A 17,057-nucleotide genomic window follows, 5' to 3' on the forward strand; every position below is an offset into this window, starting at 1 on the left:
AAAACAGCCGATGCCTCCAGTAATCTGACATTTCAGCTAAATGTTCCAGCTATTCTTACAGTAAGCCCAAGTGTGTGGAGAAGTTTGGGATAATGGTCTCAATTTTCGGAAATGAACAGAGCAAGGGGATCAACAAGCCTTTTTCCAAAACTTCACCATCAGACAAATATGTCCATGGAAACGTAGTCTTTAAAAACAAAAACAAAAAACAAGATATTTGAAAATAGGAAAGTTCTCAATGGAGTGGCTTTCAGACTGGATTTGAATCCAATAAAAAAGCATGATATACACCTTGAGCTGTCAAACCATTATTTTATCGACAATATTGAGTCGTCCTTCAACCCCCACCACGCACGCACACACACACACACGCACACGCACGCGCACACACACGCACGCACGCACGCACACACACACTTTTTGTTACTTGTCTTTTATCGATTACTAGCAACCTTTTCACCACGTCCTTGCTCTTACTTAGTATAAACAGAAATGTCATGTAGCGCACTCTGCAGCAGCTATTTTACATCAATAAATTAATAATTCAGTATAATCCACTAAAACTAACAATACAGACACTAATACAACCAAAAATTTAAGAATAACTGTGTGCAACTTTAATGCATTTCTAACACAATTTACTGTATGACACTTGTCACCAGACTGGCTGAACTGATTACACAAAACAATGAGCACAATATTCACAACTATAACATCACAGTGCACTTTCAGCTTAAAGCTGATATCCGGAGTTTCTGAGAAATCTATGTTTATGTATGATTCTTTTGAAATGCGTAAAAATACTTAACTAGTCTTTTACTATGGTCTACTGCCGGTGATCATTCATATACATTAATGTATATACTGTAAGCCCCTCCTTCGTCCTATAGACCCCTATACAAATGGAAACGATCGCCGAGTGCGTCCAGCCAATAGGCTTCGACTTCCTGTTTTTGAGACTGTCAATCAGAACTGTGCACGGAAACAAGGCCGTGCGTTACAACAGCAAACAGGTAAATATGATTTTGGCTCTTACCTGACACATAGACCTATAGCAATGCGACCTGATAATGTTCTGCGATGCGCTTGGACATTGAGACGTCCTCTCAGAAACTCCGGATATCATTTTAAAACTACTACTACTCTTCCCCGACCCTTTCATTTTCCTACCCTGACTCCCTCTCCCCTGTTCCATTTTCCCTATGAGTGTAACATTGCCCTCTCCTTTCATATTCTCCCGTCAATAAAGTGTTTCTTACCCGTCCTTAGGCAGGACAGGTGATGGTCACAATTATGGAATAAAATAAATTCATTTATTTAATTGCAATAACAAATCATGCATTGCTGTCGTAGTGTGGACTTTCGACAGAAAGTGGAGACAAGGCAAAAACTGTATGACACTGTATCATTGACATTACCCAACTCTATTTAATGAGGTAATATCCTATAAAATTCAAACTTAAGGACAACACTTTTACTTTCCATTTGGTTTATCCCTTCCACCGACACTTGTCAAGCTAATGAGATAATTAGTGTCACTTACTTCACGTTAGCAGTGAACATGTTTTAACTGATCAGACAATCTGAAGCTGCTTTACCCAGGCAAGCTATTATGGTACATACACACTATCCATCCATCCATTTTCATACCCGCTTATTCCCGTTTATCAGGGTCGCGGGGGTACATACACACTACTGATAGTTAAATATTCAGAAATGTTTCATCGAAGAGCCAAAGTCTAGTACCTCAGAAACAAAGGCTTGAGATGCTGACTAGTGGAGTGTCACATAATGGGTTTAGGTGTGGATCTAAAGTCTGAATGGCAAGCGGTCAGTAAAGCTCATTAAACAGCAGTATGAATTTAACCAGAGGAGAAAACGCAGGTGTTTTCCACTAATGGGCTTAGGTCAGCATCACTAGGCAACGCTATTCATGAGCACTTTGTGTCAGCTGAGGTCTAACTCAAGGCCAGGTTTTACTTTGGGCTCAGCAAATAGTAATAATAATAATAATGAAATAGATAACTGTGATGAATGGGAAGAAATGATGTATCGAACTTTTTAGAGCGGTGCTTCTCAACCTGTTTTTGATGATGCACAATCTGTAGCGTACATAAGGTCCAGTCGAGAGTTTTTAAAGGTGAATTAAATAGAACAGTGATTTAATATAAATCAGACATCACACATCTAAACAACCTTTTGAAATGAGTGTAAAACAATATGCAAACAGCATCTTGTTAAACATTTTCACATGAATACATAAGCCCATCAAAGAACAAATAATTGGTCAGTCACAAAGATGTCTGAGACTCCAGTAATTATCTATGAACACCGTGTACATTAATCTGAACAATAACAAACACTGCATATACCAACAATGTGAGTAAAATGAGTAAAAAAGGAGAAGATAACGTAAAAAAGGGCATATAAAAAAAAATATGAGAGAATGCAACACAATTGAGGAGTTTAAACAGTTTGTCAGCATCAGTTACTGATAATGAGCGAGTCTTAAATTCACCTCCATCCCAAAACACCAGAATAAAACGTGCACAAACAAACCAAAGCTCACAGACACTTTGAGTCCCTAAACTTGCATCCCTCCTGCCCTCGCTCCAGTTGGACCATGACAATCCCATTCACCCTGGCAATATGTCATCCCTGATCCGATTAGTATCAGCAGCACTTGAGAAAACACAAGCTCCTTGTGGTGAGGGTCCGAACGAGGGGAGGCATCTGTTGGCTGCATCCGTGCGGAGCAGCACAGGCTTAATGGGACCAGAGGGTGACTTTAACTTTAGCTTCAACTGTGGACGTTGGAGTGTTTGACACGTAAAACAACTCAATGCATTCACTTACTTTTTAGAATGATTTAAACATTAACATTACTACAAAATAAACAGCAATGGCGAAGGCACACATACTGTACATCTACAGCTGAAGAGAGAAGATCAACGCATGTGCTCTATCAGACCTATCCCTCCCCCTCTTTTAATTCTTTGTTTTATTTCCCTCTGCCCCCTCCGCCCTGAGGAGCTTCTTCCAAGAAAACCAGGATAGAGGCATAATCCCTGAAAACCTCACTGTAATGCTCTCATGCATCCCAAGATCCACTTCTTTAATCCTCATATACATGTAGAGGATTCATAAATCCGGCTTCAGCCTGACAAGACAATAAATCTAGTGACATTATGACCTGGTCAACAAAGGAGACGAAAATCCCCCCCTGTGTTTGTATGAATGGACAGAGATGGGAGGATGATGGGATGAACGATAACAACAAGAAAACAAACAATTCAAGGAAAAAGCAGTTCTTGGACAGAGCAGCGTGTCATTTGTAAAAGCTTTGAAGACATGAAGACACCAATGGGATAAAGGAGGATTTACATACACTTTATCTGACAAAGCTGGAGCTGAACATGCTTATCCTCAAACTGACAAAAAAGAGGTTTTCATTTCAGTCATTTAAACATATTACAAATGTAGAGAAATAAGAGCATGTAGTATAGGTCATAGAAAACTATTTTGTAATTTTTCCACTTCTGGTTTTCTGTCACATGGACTCATGGTCGATGGGCAGACACAGAACGGCAGCGTTTAGAGCAGACATGGCCTCATGCGGCCCTCATTCTAATTTCGAGTGGCCCCCAAACTAAATACACAAAATGACTCTAAAAACACAAAATTATAAAAAGATTACAAAGCAACAAAAAACATGGAAGACTAATACAAAAAAAAGGTCTCCAAAATCACAAAATGACAACAAAAATACAGAAATATACTCATAACACACAAAACAACAATAAGAGAGAGGAAAATATGCAAAATCACCTAAAAAACACACAAAGTGACAGTAAAAACAACAACAGAAAGTACAAAATGAGAGAAAAATACACAAAACGACCACAAAAACACAAAACAATAACTGACCAAAAGCACATGTAATGACAAACTCATTGTTCTTCCCTGTATTAATACTCAGATCGGTCATTATTCTAAATGCTGACATGAATGTTAATAATGTGGCCCTCGGATCAGACGACCACATTTTTGTGGCCCCGCTGTGGTAAAGGTTGCTCACCTCTGTTTTAGGGTTTTCACAAATTGTTTGATTTAGAAATCATTAGAAAATGAGTCATGATGAGGAAGCATGACCCTGAGGTTAAATAATGGCACATACACTGAGGTCAAGTACTTCTGAGTCATTTTTTTTTTTACTCCTACTCATCACATGACTCACACAGGGGGCTTCAGAAATCCCATTTCTGTAAACTGTGTTAATAATCAAGAGACGTGGCTCTCAAATTCAAATAGATGCTTAATATTCTGGCTAATAGTTTTAAAACTGTTATTTTGTAAATATGTGGCGCTCAGCTCCAACAAGGGCACGGTCCATTCTGGTCAGAGACGGATACAAATACCACAGGGAACTGCAACTATTGACTGAACAAACTGGAGCTAATAGGAGGCAACCGTGCTTCACACACAGGGAGATATGCGCTACACACACAGATGCACGCACGCACGCGCGCTACGATGCCTCCCAAGAGAGTGAGATATAATCAGAGAGATTGGTGGCAGATGAGGGCAGTGAAACGAGGCTGGTGTGTAGCCAATGGGGACAGGGCTAGCAGGTCAGGCTCATCGTCACAGCATATTTCCCTGGTTGGCATACTTCTAGGAGCAAAGACGCAAAGACTGAGTGTGTGATCAGGCAGATAAACAGCTGGATGAAGGCAGCACAGGGAGCGATAACCGATTAAATGTATGAATGAACCTGAGGAAACGAGAAGCAGCTGGAAAAAAAAAAAAAAACTTTGAGCAAAAAGTAAAATGATCAAAAATCCTAATTAAGTAAAAGGTCGTAAGGATCGACAGGGAAAGGTTGGAAAGTGTTAGACTTTTCATGGCTTTTTAACAAATATGATCACAAGTGTTTATTTAAAGCTTTGTGTGGAGAGTGAGGTGATGTGCAAGGAGGAGGAGTAGTTGTTGTGTCCCAGTGATTTTTACTAATCATGTGTCGGAGTAAAATCTGTGGGATGAGAGTGAATGACAGCCACGCTTAAATCCTCCTGGGAGGCCAACAACAGGGTCAACGATACCCATGAGAGGCTTTGTGTGTGTGTGCTACTCCTGCATCGTCCTGCTCTAAGCGCTTTTTGTGTTTTAATGTAGAAAAGGAAACTAAAATAATTCAAAACACAAATTTCATGATAAAACAAAAGGGAAACTCTGCAACGCACAGAAACAGACATGAAAGGAAAAAGTATTGTTATGTAGAAACTGAAAGATGGATGAAGAAACAGCTTCACACATCCATGTGGTCCAATCTGCTGTCTCATTCTCCATCTAGTGGTGACTTACTTTAACTGCATGTTTCTGATAAAAAGCATTTCACCACAGGAGTGAGTGAGAACAAAACACGTTCAGGAACACAAAAACTATTTTAAAATGCAAATCCAAAGTAATCCTAGTGAAGCTGTACTTAGTGCTGACTTTGCAATGTTATAACGCTGTAATGTACGAGTCATTCACGTGAGTTGTTGATGGGAAGAAAAGTATTTTTTTCTAAAATAAATAAATCCTTTCAAATTAACTTTTTATTATTTTATTATTTAATACGACTAAGCCAGCTGACCTTAATTGCAGTCTCACTTCAAAGGTTTATGAACAATGAGACAATGGTCCTAAAGAGATAACCAGGGTACATAAAGGGGGAAAAAACATTTTAAAAGCAAAGAAAATGTTCATAATGTGACATTATATGATGCCAATATTCCCATGGCTCTACAGGGGTTTATAGTGATAAATGTTATAGATCAGGGGTGTCCAACTCATTTTAGTTCAGTTTGATCATAAGTGGGACGGAGGTTTTAGGTGGGAAAACTAACAATTTCCACATTAATGTGCTTAAGTTACTACTTCTAGTTATAAACTAGACAAAATATGGAAGGCATCAATAATATCTAAGCAATAATAGACAGATATTTACATGTCCTTTGCTTTATTTATTTTTTGATCAATTTTTATTTAATTTGAAGAAAAATACAGGATTTTGGAAAAATTTAGAGTTCTTTCAACAGTAATTTAAAACTGAATTATTTGGTAATTTAAACAATGATTCATGTTTTTTCTGTCATTTTCATTTTCTAATGTGGGCCGAATTGGATGTTCTGAAGGGCCAAATTTGGCCCCCGGGCCTGGAGTTTGATACATGTACCATAGAGTGAACAAGTCACTTTTAACAAACCCTTCAGTCCAAACTAATGTTGACAAAACATTTTTCTGTGGGATGTGTGTGCAAAGCTTGCTGATGCTTACCTTTGACAGGACAGAGATATACTTCTTGAGAGCAGTCAGAGCTTCTCCACTGATGACAGTGTGAGCAGCCACCTCCACGTATAAGGAGTAGTAGAGCGTTGACTCCAGGTCTGCCATGTACACCCTGGAACTATAAACAAGTATTAACCCTGATGGTATACGACAGGGGTCTGCAACCTGCGGCTCTGGAGCCTCATGTGGCTCTTTGACTCGTTTGCAATGGCTCCCTATAGCTTTAGAAAAAAAAATTAAATAAAGAGTTGCTATTTTCTTACAGAGTGTATTAATGATTAATGACATTTAGACCAAATAAAATCATGATCTAACAATTTATCAACCTAAAAATGAGTCACATTGTGCAATGACTCAGCACTTTCCTACTTCACCTCCTGCAACATCTACAGACCATCAACTTTCCTGCACCTGTGGCTAACTTTAAGTTTTAAATTCCTGGTAAAATAACTAAACTAACAAAAGCACAATTCTTGAAGAAAATATAGATTTTAATTGTGTGGGAACAGATTAATTTAACCGTCAATGTGCCGTGACTACCGTTTAAATATGCATGCTTGATATGTGGCAAGAAATGAGCAATTAGCATTTCGTTCATGAAAACTGAGATACTCTTTTGTTGTCATTTCTTGATGTTAATCTATTTTATTAAGTTGCCATTTACATGATCAAAATAAATAAATCAAATCAATTTAAATCAAACATTATTCTATATAATTTTAACTGTATAAAATTTAATACACTGTATTGTCTTCATTGAGAAGGTATTTTTTTCGGCTCTGGAAGGACTTTAATCCAGGTGAGATGAGCCAAAATGGCTCCTTTCAGAGTAAAGGCTGCAGACCCCTGGTATAGGATCTTTTGTGTTCCCTTTTTGCTGTGGTCACACCTGTTGAATGGTTTCCAAGATTCGTCCGTGCTGTTTTTAAGGTCGTCTCCAGGGACTGCAGGAGGCCTCCCTGATCGCACCACCCCCGGAAGCTTCTGGAGGGCCAGAGCGTAGAAGGTCCGGGCCTCAATCTGGCTGTTGAAGACCAGATATCAGACATTCAGGTATAAAATAAAAGACAGCCCATAGGAACTTTACAAAATCCCACAAATGTCTACATCAGTCAGTGGGGATAAAGTTGATTGGTAAGGGGCCAATATACATCAAAACATCAAGACCAATGAGGTGTAGCTCAGTGATGGAGGCGTGTCCAACTCGTTTTAGTTCAGGCACCACAAATGATACGGAAACAAATACAATTTCAACACCAATGACCTCATTTTACCACAGAGTAACCTAGGAGTTTGCATGTTCCCTCCCAGCTTGTGTGGGTTTCTGACAGATAATCCAGATTCTTAAATCATTAGTCAAGGTTTGTCCAGTATGACAGTCAGCTTAATCAAAGTGCGTCATTATCTGTCATTAGCATGAATAGGGTGTCATGAAGGCCGTCATTAATTGTCGTTTGCTAAATTATGACACCTTGAGAGCTACGTTGACATTTTTTGGATTAGATGGAGGGATCTAGTGGTGTTAGGGTTAGCGTAACGAACGACACCTAATGACAGCCTCATTCATGCTAATGACAGGTGTCAAGTCAGCCTGTAAGTATAAAACGTCAAGTAAAGTATCACCCAAATATAACATGTAGCACAAGAGCACTTTTGCCAATTTTTCAAAAGGATCCTGAATCAGTATATTGATCCGGATCCCCCCTAAAATGAATGAAATCTTCCAAGGGGTAAGGTCCATCTTTAGTTAAAATAGTAAAAACACTATCAAAATTTGTACTTTTGACGTAATACTGCTAACAAACAAATAAATAAATAAACGCTGGTGAAAATATAACCTCCTTGGCACTGTAAATAAACAATGGAAGGTTATCAAGTTCAAAATGAAGGTTTACCTTGCTAAGATGGTGTATCTATGAATTAGCGAGGAACCAAAAACAAACACCACAAGTTGATTCGTTCCTTTTTTTCTTTCACACTCCCCTGCTTTACAAAGCTCCTTCACGCCCAGTAATTCCTTTGTGGTCATATGTCTTAACATGCTTACTGGTACATTCACTCACTGGGCGGATAGTGCCAGTGTTGTGTCAAAACAAGATAGAAACATGGAGGGAGAAACATTGCTCTTTTTTAGCCATGTGAGGGAACTGAATCCTTTAATGTGGCCTCCACTCAACATTGTCATTGAAGCAGAGCGAGAGAGAGAGAATAAGAAGGATGAATACTATGAGTCACCGCTCACTCACAGCGTCCCAGGACTCAATTACACCTGTGTGTCTGGTGGAGTGATTGTACAGATGTGGAGAGAAAACCATTCATCCAATGATCCCCGGAGCCAGCGGGCAGGCTGGCGTCAGGGTATACATTCACCTGGGACCGGGACACATTACATGCATGACGGATGAGAGACGCTCCAGTGTGCCCTCGCTCCCCGTACCACACACTCCCGCACAAACAGGCCCAGTGTGCTCTCCCAGGATCAATCAGACATTCAGCAATGATGCGAGGCCATATGTTGCCGTGTGTGGCTGGGGCTTGTTTGGCAGGTGAAGCCAGAAAAGCAATGGCATTGTTTTCATGCAAGAAATTAAAAAACCTCCCCTGCTGTACAGTGATGGAGATGAGGGGGCTTGGAAGGGGGAGAGATGGAGGGTGAATAAATAAATCAGCAATAAATCATTTCCTTTTTGCATTTGTCAACTAAAAAGAGTCCTCTTTGCATGCCAAGTTATTGAAGCAGCCAAACAAAGAGGCAGAAACAGCAGATGAATTTGCAGGGTGAGGAATGATCAGCGCTGCTTTATGGTGGGGAATAATAGGAGCGATTTTGATGCTCTGATCCCATTAAGAGGCCAGATGTTTAAATGTATTCTCATGAATAGAATTGGAATAAAGGGTTTTCAGTAAAAGGCAAGGCTGCAGCACGGGGAACAATAAGACCTGAGGAAGATAAACTTAACTATTAAAAGAAAGTTCTATCATAATTATATTCTAACCAAAAATGATTGTTGGAAGTAGTTTAAAAAAAAAAGGAAAGAATAAATTTATATTGAGTCACTCAACTTCAAGCTGCCAGTCCAACTTGGTGTGACGTATCCATGCTATCCTTTGTTAAACCATCCCATTGAAGATGAGCATCATGTTGATTAAATCTTTTAAAGCAGTTTAAAAATATATATATATATATATATATATATATATATATATTAACAATAAAAAATCTGCTTTGCCTTGCTGTGTTTAGATGGGGGTGATGTAAGACAAAGCTGTTCCACATCCTGTTCCATTAACCGTAACAAATACAGGAGCAAACAATGCTTCTATGTAACCTTGGTTACTATCACACTGTCTCAGTGCAGGTCTGGCTGCCTCCATCTGTGTGTTTACATAGTGTTTTTTTGCCGTTACACTTGCTGTGCGTCACACGAGGAAAGTCAATTGCAATAAAACTAAACACCTGCGCTGATGCTGGACCGTGATGAACTACTGCCTGCAAACCGCACGTAGAGGCTCAACGTGACACATGATTCACATGCCACTTTAGGTGTTGCCATTACAACTACATTGTTTTTAAGGTTCGAGGTGTACAAACAGGGGTATGGAATGACCTCACGTTGTGTCCAATAAGATTACTGCTTAAATGGAGTTCTGTTGAACTAAAGAAAGATTATTGAATGGGTGCAGCCATTAAAAAGATGCTCGAGAAGACTTTTGAAGAACAAAGTTCATGGGAAACCTTCTAAAGCCGTTCATCCAGCACGGGCACAGGGAGCACTGAAAACTACGCATGAAAAACTGAAAAATTATTCCTTTTACAAGTTTTTTTTTCTTTCTTTTTTTACGAGTTTTGAAGAAGAATAGTAACTATGTTTACTTCTTTTTTCAATAAAGGTTACATCATTTCACCAATTTTGTTAAAGGTTTGTTGCGATGGAGGGGGTCCGGAATCACTGACTTAACCCATTAGGTGATGCTTGTACATTTGGTCAGTTACACACCTGACTATAATCCTACAAAAAATGCTTGTAATAAATAGACTGTTTTAGTCTAACTATTTATTTTAATTACAGAGTTTCTTCCCACTCAAATTATAAGATATCAAAAAGTAGTATGTTGCCGAGAGCACTGGTTCTCACACTGTACCTGAAGGTGGTTGAACTCAGACATGAACATTGAAAAATAGTCATGTGGAGACAGGGTCATCTATTTTTTGGGGCCCATCCATAAAGTCAGCAAAATTATAGTCAATTGTTCTATGAATCTGTGATAATCACATTTATTTATTAATCTGAATAATATCCACTGTTATCCACGAAGTTTAATATTATTTCTGCCATAGTATATTGTCATCTTAAAGATGGAAATCCTTATTTTAATTACGAATAAAATGGGTCAAAAGTGACCAAAAATTGCAACAAAAAAAAAAGGTGGTGAAATGGGTTTTTAAAAATCAAGAAATTAGTTAAAAGTTGCAAATTAATGTGGGCAAAAATGGACAGAAAAAGTGGTACAAACTGTTCAAAGTGTCAATGTGGCAGAAAAAATAAGAACAATGAGTTTAAACTGGCAAATAATGGGCATGACAAATCGTGAATGTGGTTAAATTTCCTAAAAAAGCGGTTAAAAGTGACAATAATGGGTCAACATATGTGACATTAGGTGAAAAAAGTGGTAGAAATGGTTCAAAAGTGCTGTGAATGTCCTGAAAGTGGAAATAATGTACAGAAAAGGCCTTGAAATTTGTTGAAGTGGCAGAAATGGGAGTAATGTAGCAAAAATGCATTAAAAGGAGCAAACAATTGGCAAGAAAAGGTGATGAAAATAGGTTAAAATATGGCAATTTTGTTGTAGTTGCAGAAAAAGGGTCAAAAATAAGATGAAATGGGCTCAAAAATAGTTTTTAAACGTATCTGGTGACCCCCTCCCAGTGTCTCGCGACCCCAAGGTTGAGAACCCCAAACAGACTGAAAATACCACAATCATGTTGAGAATGATCAGAATGTGACGACAAACTGAAGGTTCATGTTAGCAGTTAAGACTGTGGGAGGGGCTTACACATGGAGTTTGGTGAAGTTTCCTCCAGGATAATAAAGGTAACAGGAAGGAAACTCAGTCACTCCCAGTTTGGTCACCAGAGCGTCCTCAGTCTTCAGGACTCTTCGCACGGCAATGTTCTCAAACTGTAACAGGTCCAGGGTCACCTGACGCACACACAGAAAAATGAGAAGGTTACTGTCACACATTACGCAGACATTTTATTCATTCATTCATTATTCATGAGCACACAGCAGCTATTTATAAAGCCTACACTTTATCCATCAAGTGTGCTAGGATTGAAGGAAACACAAACCTCTCGGCCGATGTAGGAGGAAAAGTCTTCAAAGATCAAAGCTAGATGATGAACACTGTTAGTCTCAAAGAAGTGGTCAATCTCTGCTTGGCTGGAGAAACAGAACCAGAGGAAAAACTAATGCTTGACCATTACAAATCCAGTCTCCACTATAAATCCACTATTGGTAGTGACCATAACTTAAACATCTAGGAGTTATCGTGCAACAATGTAGAATTAGAATTAAGGTTTACCTGGTGGGCTCCAGTGGGGGGCAAGCAGGTGGCCATGGCTCGCTATGAGTTTCCAGTTTGTCTATGATCTTGTGTCGGAGGTCTCTGACATCTCGAGAAACACCTGATCAAAGAAATAATATGCACATGTTTTGAACGAAAAAAAAAAAAAAAAATTCAACAACCAAAAGACAGTTTGTTTTTTAACAGCCTGTTTTATATCATGACATCCACAAATTGCTCTCTTTAAATTATTGTTTGAGAAATGAGAAGGTGCTCTAAATCAGGGGTTCTCAACTGGTCTCACCCTGGGACCCACATTTTGCCATGGTAATTAAATCGCAACCCACTTTTTATTTTATTCTTTTAGAATTCAACCAATCAAATTTAGTTTTTAAAAAATAGCTGTTGAAAACACATATATAATCTTCTTCTTTAAACATAAATCTATATATTTTCCTGCGCAACATGCATACACAGCATGCCTGTCACAAGGAAAGTTTATTTCAAAATAAAAGAAAAGTCCAACATGAGAGACATTAAATATTTATTTATTTTTGACCAGCTGTCCGCGACCCACCCAGTATAGTTTTGCAACCCACTTTTGGGTCCCCCGACACACCAGTTGAGAATCGCTACTCTATATAAAAGTTTACGATTAGAATAAACTCATGAGACATATAATTCCCAGGACTGACTTGAAAGAAATACATTCTCCTTAAATTAATGAATGAATGTGAGATTTAGACCAAAACTAGTTTGACCAGGCAGATTATGAACTTAATATTTATCTGCATGCTGAGGTGTGTCCTAAAACTAAAACATTTATACATAATACCGTAAAAAGGGAATCCAAGAAGGCTTGAAGAAGGTGTGTATTAATACCTTTAAATTCTTGACCAACAGCGTCGGCCTTGCTGTAAGCGTGGAAGAACTGTAAGGAAATAAAGAAGAGGGAAGTGTGATGAGACTGGACGGCTTTCACACGTCTGTGAGAGAAGCAGAGCCACGCAGTGCAATGTGTGGTTGAGGGGCAGCGCTGCTCTCTGTCCGCCTCGACCTCACATGCCTTCCTGCTTGAAATGAATCACAGATGTTGGCGCTCTAGTTGGAGTTCACACTGAAGAGGCTCTTTGTTTTGCACGGCTTAAGCTGGATGACTAGAGCTCAGACACGTAAGCCAGCAAAACAATCAGGTGCTATTCAAGAACAAATGGAGATAATAGGTGCAGGAGTGTCTCTGCTGTGAAATATACACAGTTTCACCTCATCTGGATAAATCATAGTAACACAAAGTGTATTAGAATGTAGAAACCATGTATAACTTATAAATTACAAATAAATGTGTATCATTAAAGGAGGGTGAAGGTTAGCCTCTAGTTAATCTTAACTCTCGTGACAAATGATGACTTATGACGTTATTGTTGGTACATTGTAGTGACATGTCGTGATTTTAAATACTGTCACTACAATGTACCAATAATAACGTCATAAGGCATAATTCGTGACAAGATATCTACTTTTTACAATCTCTAAACTACTTTAACATTGTAATTGACCAAAATGAGCATTTAACTACAGGTACATCTAAAAAATGTAAAATATCCTGAAAAAGTTTAATATTTTTGGTCACTCATTCCAGAAAGTCAAACACATATATAATATAGTCTCATGACACATAGAGTGAAATATTTCAAGCCTTTATTTCTTGAAATTTTGATGATTATGACAGCTGGTTCAATGACCATGGTGTTACTGTGCTTGATTGACCAGCAAACTCTGATCTGAACCCCATAGAGAATCTATGGGGTATTGTCAAGAGGAAGGTGAGAGACACCAGACCCAACAATGCAGATGACCTGGTGTCTGCTATCAAAGCAACCTGGGCTTCCATTACGCCTGAGCAGTGCCACAGGTTGATCACCTCCATGCCATGCTGCATTGATGCAGTCATTCATGCAAAATGAGGTCCAACCAAATATTGAGTGCATAGAAATTAACAGAACTTTCAGAAGCTTGACATTTTTGTTTAAAACATCATTTTTTTTATTGATTTTATGTAATATTCTAATTTTCCAAAACACTGAATTTTGAGTTTCCATTAAGCCAGAAATTAAAAATGATATATTTCACTTTATGTGTCATGAGCCTAATTCATATATGGGTTTGACTTTCTGAAATGAGTGATCAAAAATATTGAACATTTTCATGACATTCTAATTTTTTGAGTTGTACCTGTATAACTCTGCAAACATGTGTGGCTCAACACTCAAATTGTTTTCAACAAAACAAGAAATGTAAAGAGGAAGTAGAAAAATGAAGGTACGCAAAGGGGCCGATCCATGAGAAAATCAAACAACAGAAGAAATATAATGATTCCTTATTTCTATTATTATTATTCTCAGTCAGGAATTCACTGATGAAGCACTGGAATGTAAAGTATATACGGCCAAATGTCTCCATTAGGGAAAGCTGTATCTGCACAATATGATGAACAACTTAGTGTGTAAAGAAGATTTGAGGAAGTTGCAGCAAAACTGTGAACATTTTTTTCCAGAACGTGGGTGTGAAAGGTCACTGGATTAGCAGACAATACACACTAATCAATAGTGTTGATTTTGTGTTGTTAAGTTATAATGCAACTACTTAAATGGTGTCACTTCTAATTTACTCATTTGAACACGTTTTTTAAACAGGGAAATAGATAAATAGAAATGATTTAATTTTGTAGTCCAAGTAATTCTGTGATGTGTGTCTTTAAGGATCTTTAATTTAATCTTATTTCCCTCTGAGGAGAATAATGAGGGCACAGCACATAGGGACAGTCACAGTACTCTACCTTTACGGTGGGATAGCCTCTGATTTTGTAGTCGATGCAGATCTTCCTGTTTTCCTCCGCTGCACAGTCGAGAGCTGCCAGGTTCACAGCTGGCTTCCACTCTAAGCAACAGAGCAGAAACAAACAGCAACAGTAAATATTTAGTGAATCAAAGACTGCACTGCAATTCAGCGGGCGTCAATAGAGGACCAGAGGTCTCAAGTGTTTATTCACAGGGCAGAGAGGAGAAGTCCATTGAACTCTCTCTGAAGAGGGATTGACTCTTATTTGCAGCCGAAAGTCACATTTTTCATGTTTTCAGGATGATTGTAAGTGTATGCACAAACTCAGATAATGTAGGGCTACTGTCAAAGAAAACTGTTTAATCCCATTGTCTCTAAGGTAGCCAGGCTGTGTTATAACATTTTAATATAGATTTTAAGATCCACCTTTTTGTCTTATTTTTCATACTTGCATCATAAACATAAAACATGTCTCAACAGCTCATTAAATACAAACAGAAAAAAAAAAAAAATGACTCAAACAAAGTATGCATGCGTCCCTGTTCAAGCTGTTAGGGGTCAGCAAGCTGCGGCTCGTGGGCAGCAAGCTGGTCTAACGGTGCAGCTGACTGCCGGCTGTGGCTGCTTCAATGTGCAACCAGATCTCACAATAACAACTTAAGACGTAACACTAGGGGTGTGGAAAACAAAAATAGATTTCACGATATATCGTGATTTTTTGGGTGTCGATTTTAAATCGATTTAGTTTTTTTGTTTTAATCGATTTTAAAAAGATACAAATATATACAGTATATTCATTTATTTTTCTGATATTTAATGAATAATTACTTTGAGACTTCTACACAGTAGAGCAAATCAATAGCACCACCAATATGAAGCGTCCAGCCGTGAGACGCCGATGCTTAACTACTAAAATGTTATTAGTTTACATTTTCACTTCTTGCATCATCTGTGTTAGTAAACTGTTGAAAGAGTTCCCATTTTCTCCTCCTCCGCATCCACCTTTGGTGTTTTGCAGAAAATAGCAAACATTCAACAGCAGTTATACAACTCAGAAGCTCTATTTAGTTTTGTTGAGGGTCCAAAGTGTTCAGCAGCTCCTCTATCCAAAGCTATAGACGGGAGGCCCAGTGATTCTTTGGAACACAGTAAAGGTCTCTAACCCCTATTCTGTTTGATTGCACTGACACATGATGTTTGTTAATTCAGAATTAGAGTTAAACTGTTCGGAATTAAAGTGTTCTGCTTTGTGTTTACATGGAAATAGTAATTTCCGAATTGACTTTTACATGGAAAACCTATTTATTTGGCTTTATTCAGTTCCGCTAGGAAGGGTTCTGATTGGACAGAGGGAGAACGACACGTGTCACTGTTTCCTCTTTTATTTTTATTGTAGTTTTGAAGCAGTAGCTCGACAACACACGGTTTTGCTTTGCTCCGCGGAGTAGAAGAGCGATACAGCAGCGGAGAAAGGAGGCAGACGTCCATCCTTTGGTCAATCAAAGCCAGCTAACTGTTCTACCTCCACTATACAGGACGTTGTGTTCAAAATAAACTTTAGAATCATCCGCGCATCATTAGTGAAGCTGTGTGTGTCTGTTGCTCCATGTCCCGATGAAGCCTGTTTCGTCCGCGTGTGTGTAATAAGTCTGTGTGTCCGCGTGTGTGTCTGCATGTTTATGCCACCGTTCATCCCCTCTTTTCATTATATCCATGTCTTTCAAGGCTCTTATTAAATAAATAGTCTTGGCTGGAGTCTGGGCAGCCATCCTGGACTATGTCACCAGTCGCGCATGCACGGAACAACCGGAATAACCGGTAACTTAAAGTGGAATTAAGTGTTTACAAGAAAGAGGAAAAATTTAATGTGGAATTAAAATCAGAATAAAAAATTCAGAGTTAAATTTGCATTAAGAATTAAGTGTTTACAAGGTCTGAATTAAAGAGTAATTTACTATTATTCTGAATTAAAGAGGAATTATAGGTCCTATGTAAACTAGGCCAGTGACCCACATGACTCAGGTAAAGTTTCAACACACCAACTCTGCTGGAGCCTTACAGTGGTTTGTAATTCGACTCAATATACAGTATATGCGTGTGTGATCTAAATCCTGCTATCCACAATTTCTTAATTTCTTAGTGTTACAAGGTTAATTATCTGATAGCATCACAGTGTTTAACACGTTTGTGTCTAAGTTTTTCAGCACACATTATACTGGAGTTTTCACTGTCATTTTCATCATCACACTCCATCCAGGTTTTGTAATGTTTGGTCTTTGGTTTTGACTCAGAGGGGGAGAGATTCTATTGGTGTTTGGTTT

The 17,057-nt window shown here is 38.5% G+C and overlaps 1 protein-coding gene across 1 annotated transcript in view; it reads right to left on the reverse strand.

The window, feature by feature from the left end:
- Positions 1–17,057, reverse strand: part of qsox1 (quiescin Q6 sulfhydryl oxidase 1) — a 33,158-nt gene that overhangs the window by 14,628 nt on the left and 1,473 nt on the right. Inside the window, exons 2-8 of the mRNA XM_028445240.1 lie at positions 14,735–14,835; positions 12,781–12,829; positions 11,917–12,019; positions 11,684–11,774; positions 11,389–11,534; positions 7,223–7,357; positions 6,322–6,451 (exon numbers count right to left, since the gene is read on the reverse strand). Of these exons, the coding sequence (XP_028301041.1) occupies positions 6,322–6,451; positions 7,223–7,357; positions 11,389–11,534; positions 11,684–11,774; positions 11,917–12,019; positions 12,781–12,829; positions 14,735–14,835 (755 nt within the window). The remainder of the gene's footprint in view (positions 1–6,321; positions 6,452–7,222; positions 7,358–11,388; positions 11,535–11,683; positions 11,775–11,916; positions 12,020–12,780; positions 12,830–14,734; positions 14,836–17,057) is intronic.

Source organism: Gouania willdenowi, chromosome 4 (genome assembly GCF_900634775.1).
Source record: "Gouania willdenowi chromosome 4, fGouWil2.1, whole genome shotgun sequence".
NCBI classification, from domain to species: Eukaryota; Metazoa; Chordata; class Actinopteri; order Blenniiformes; family Gobiesocidae; genus Gouania; species Gouania willdenowi.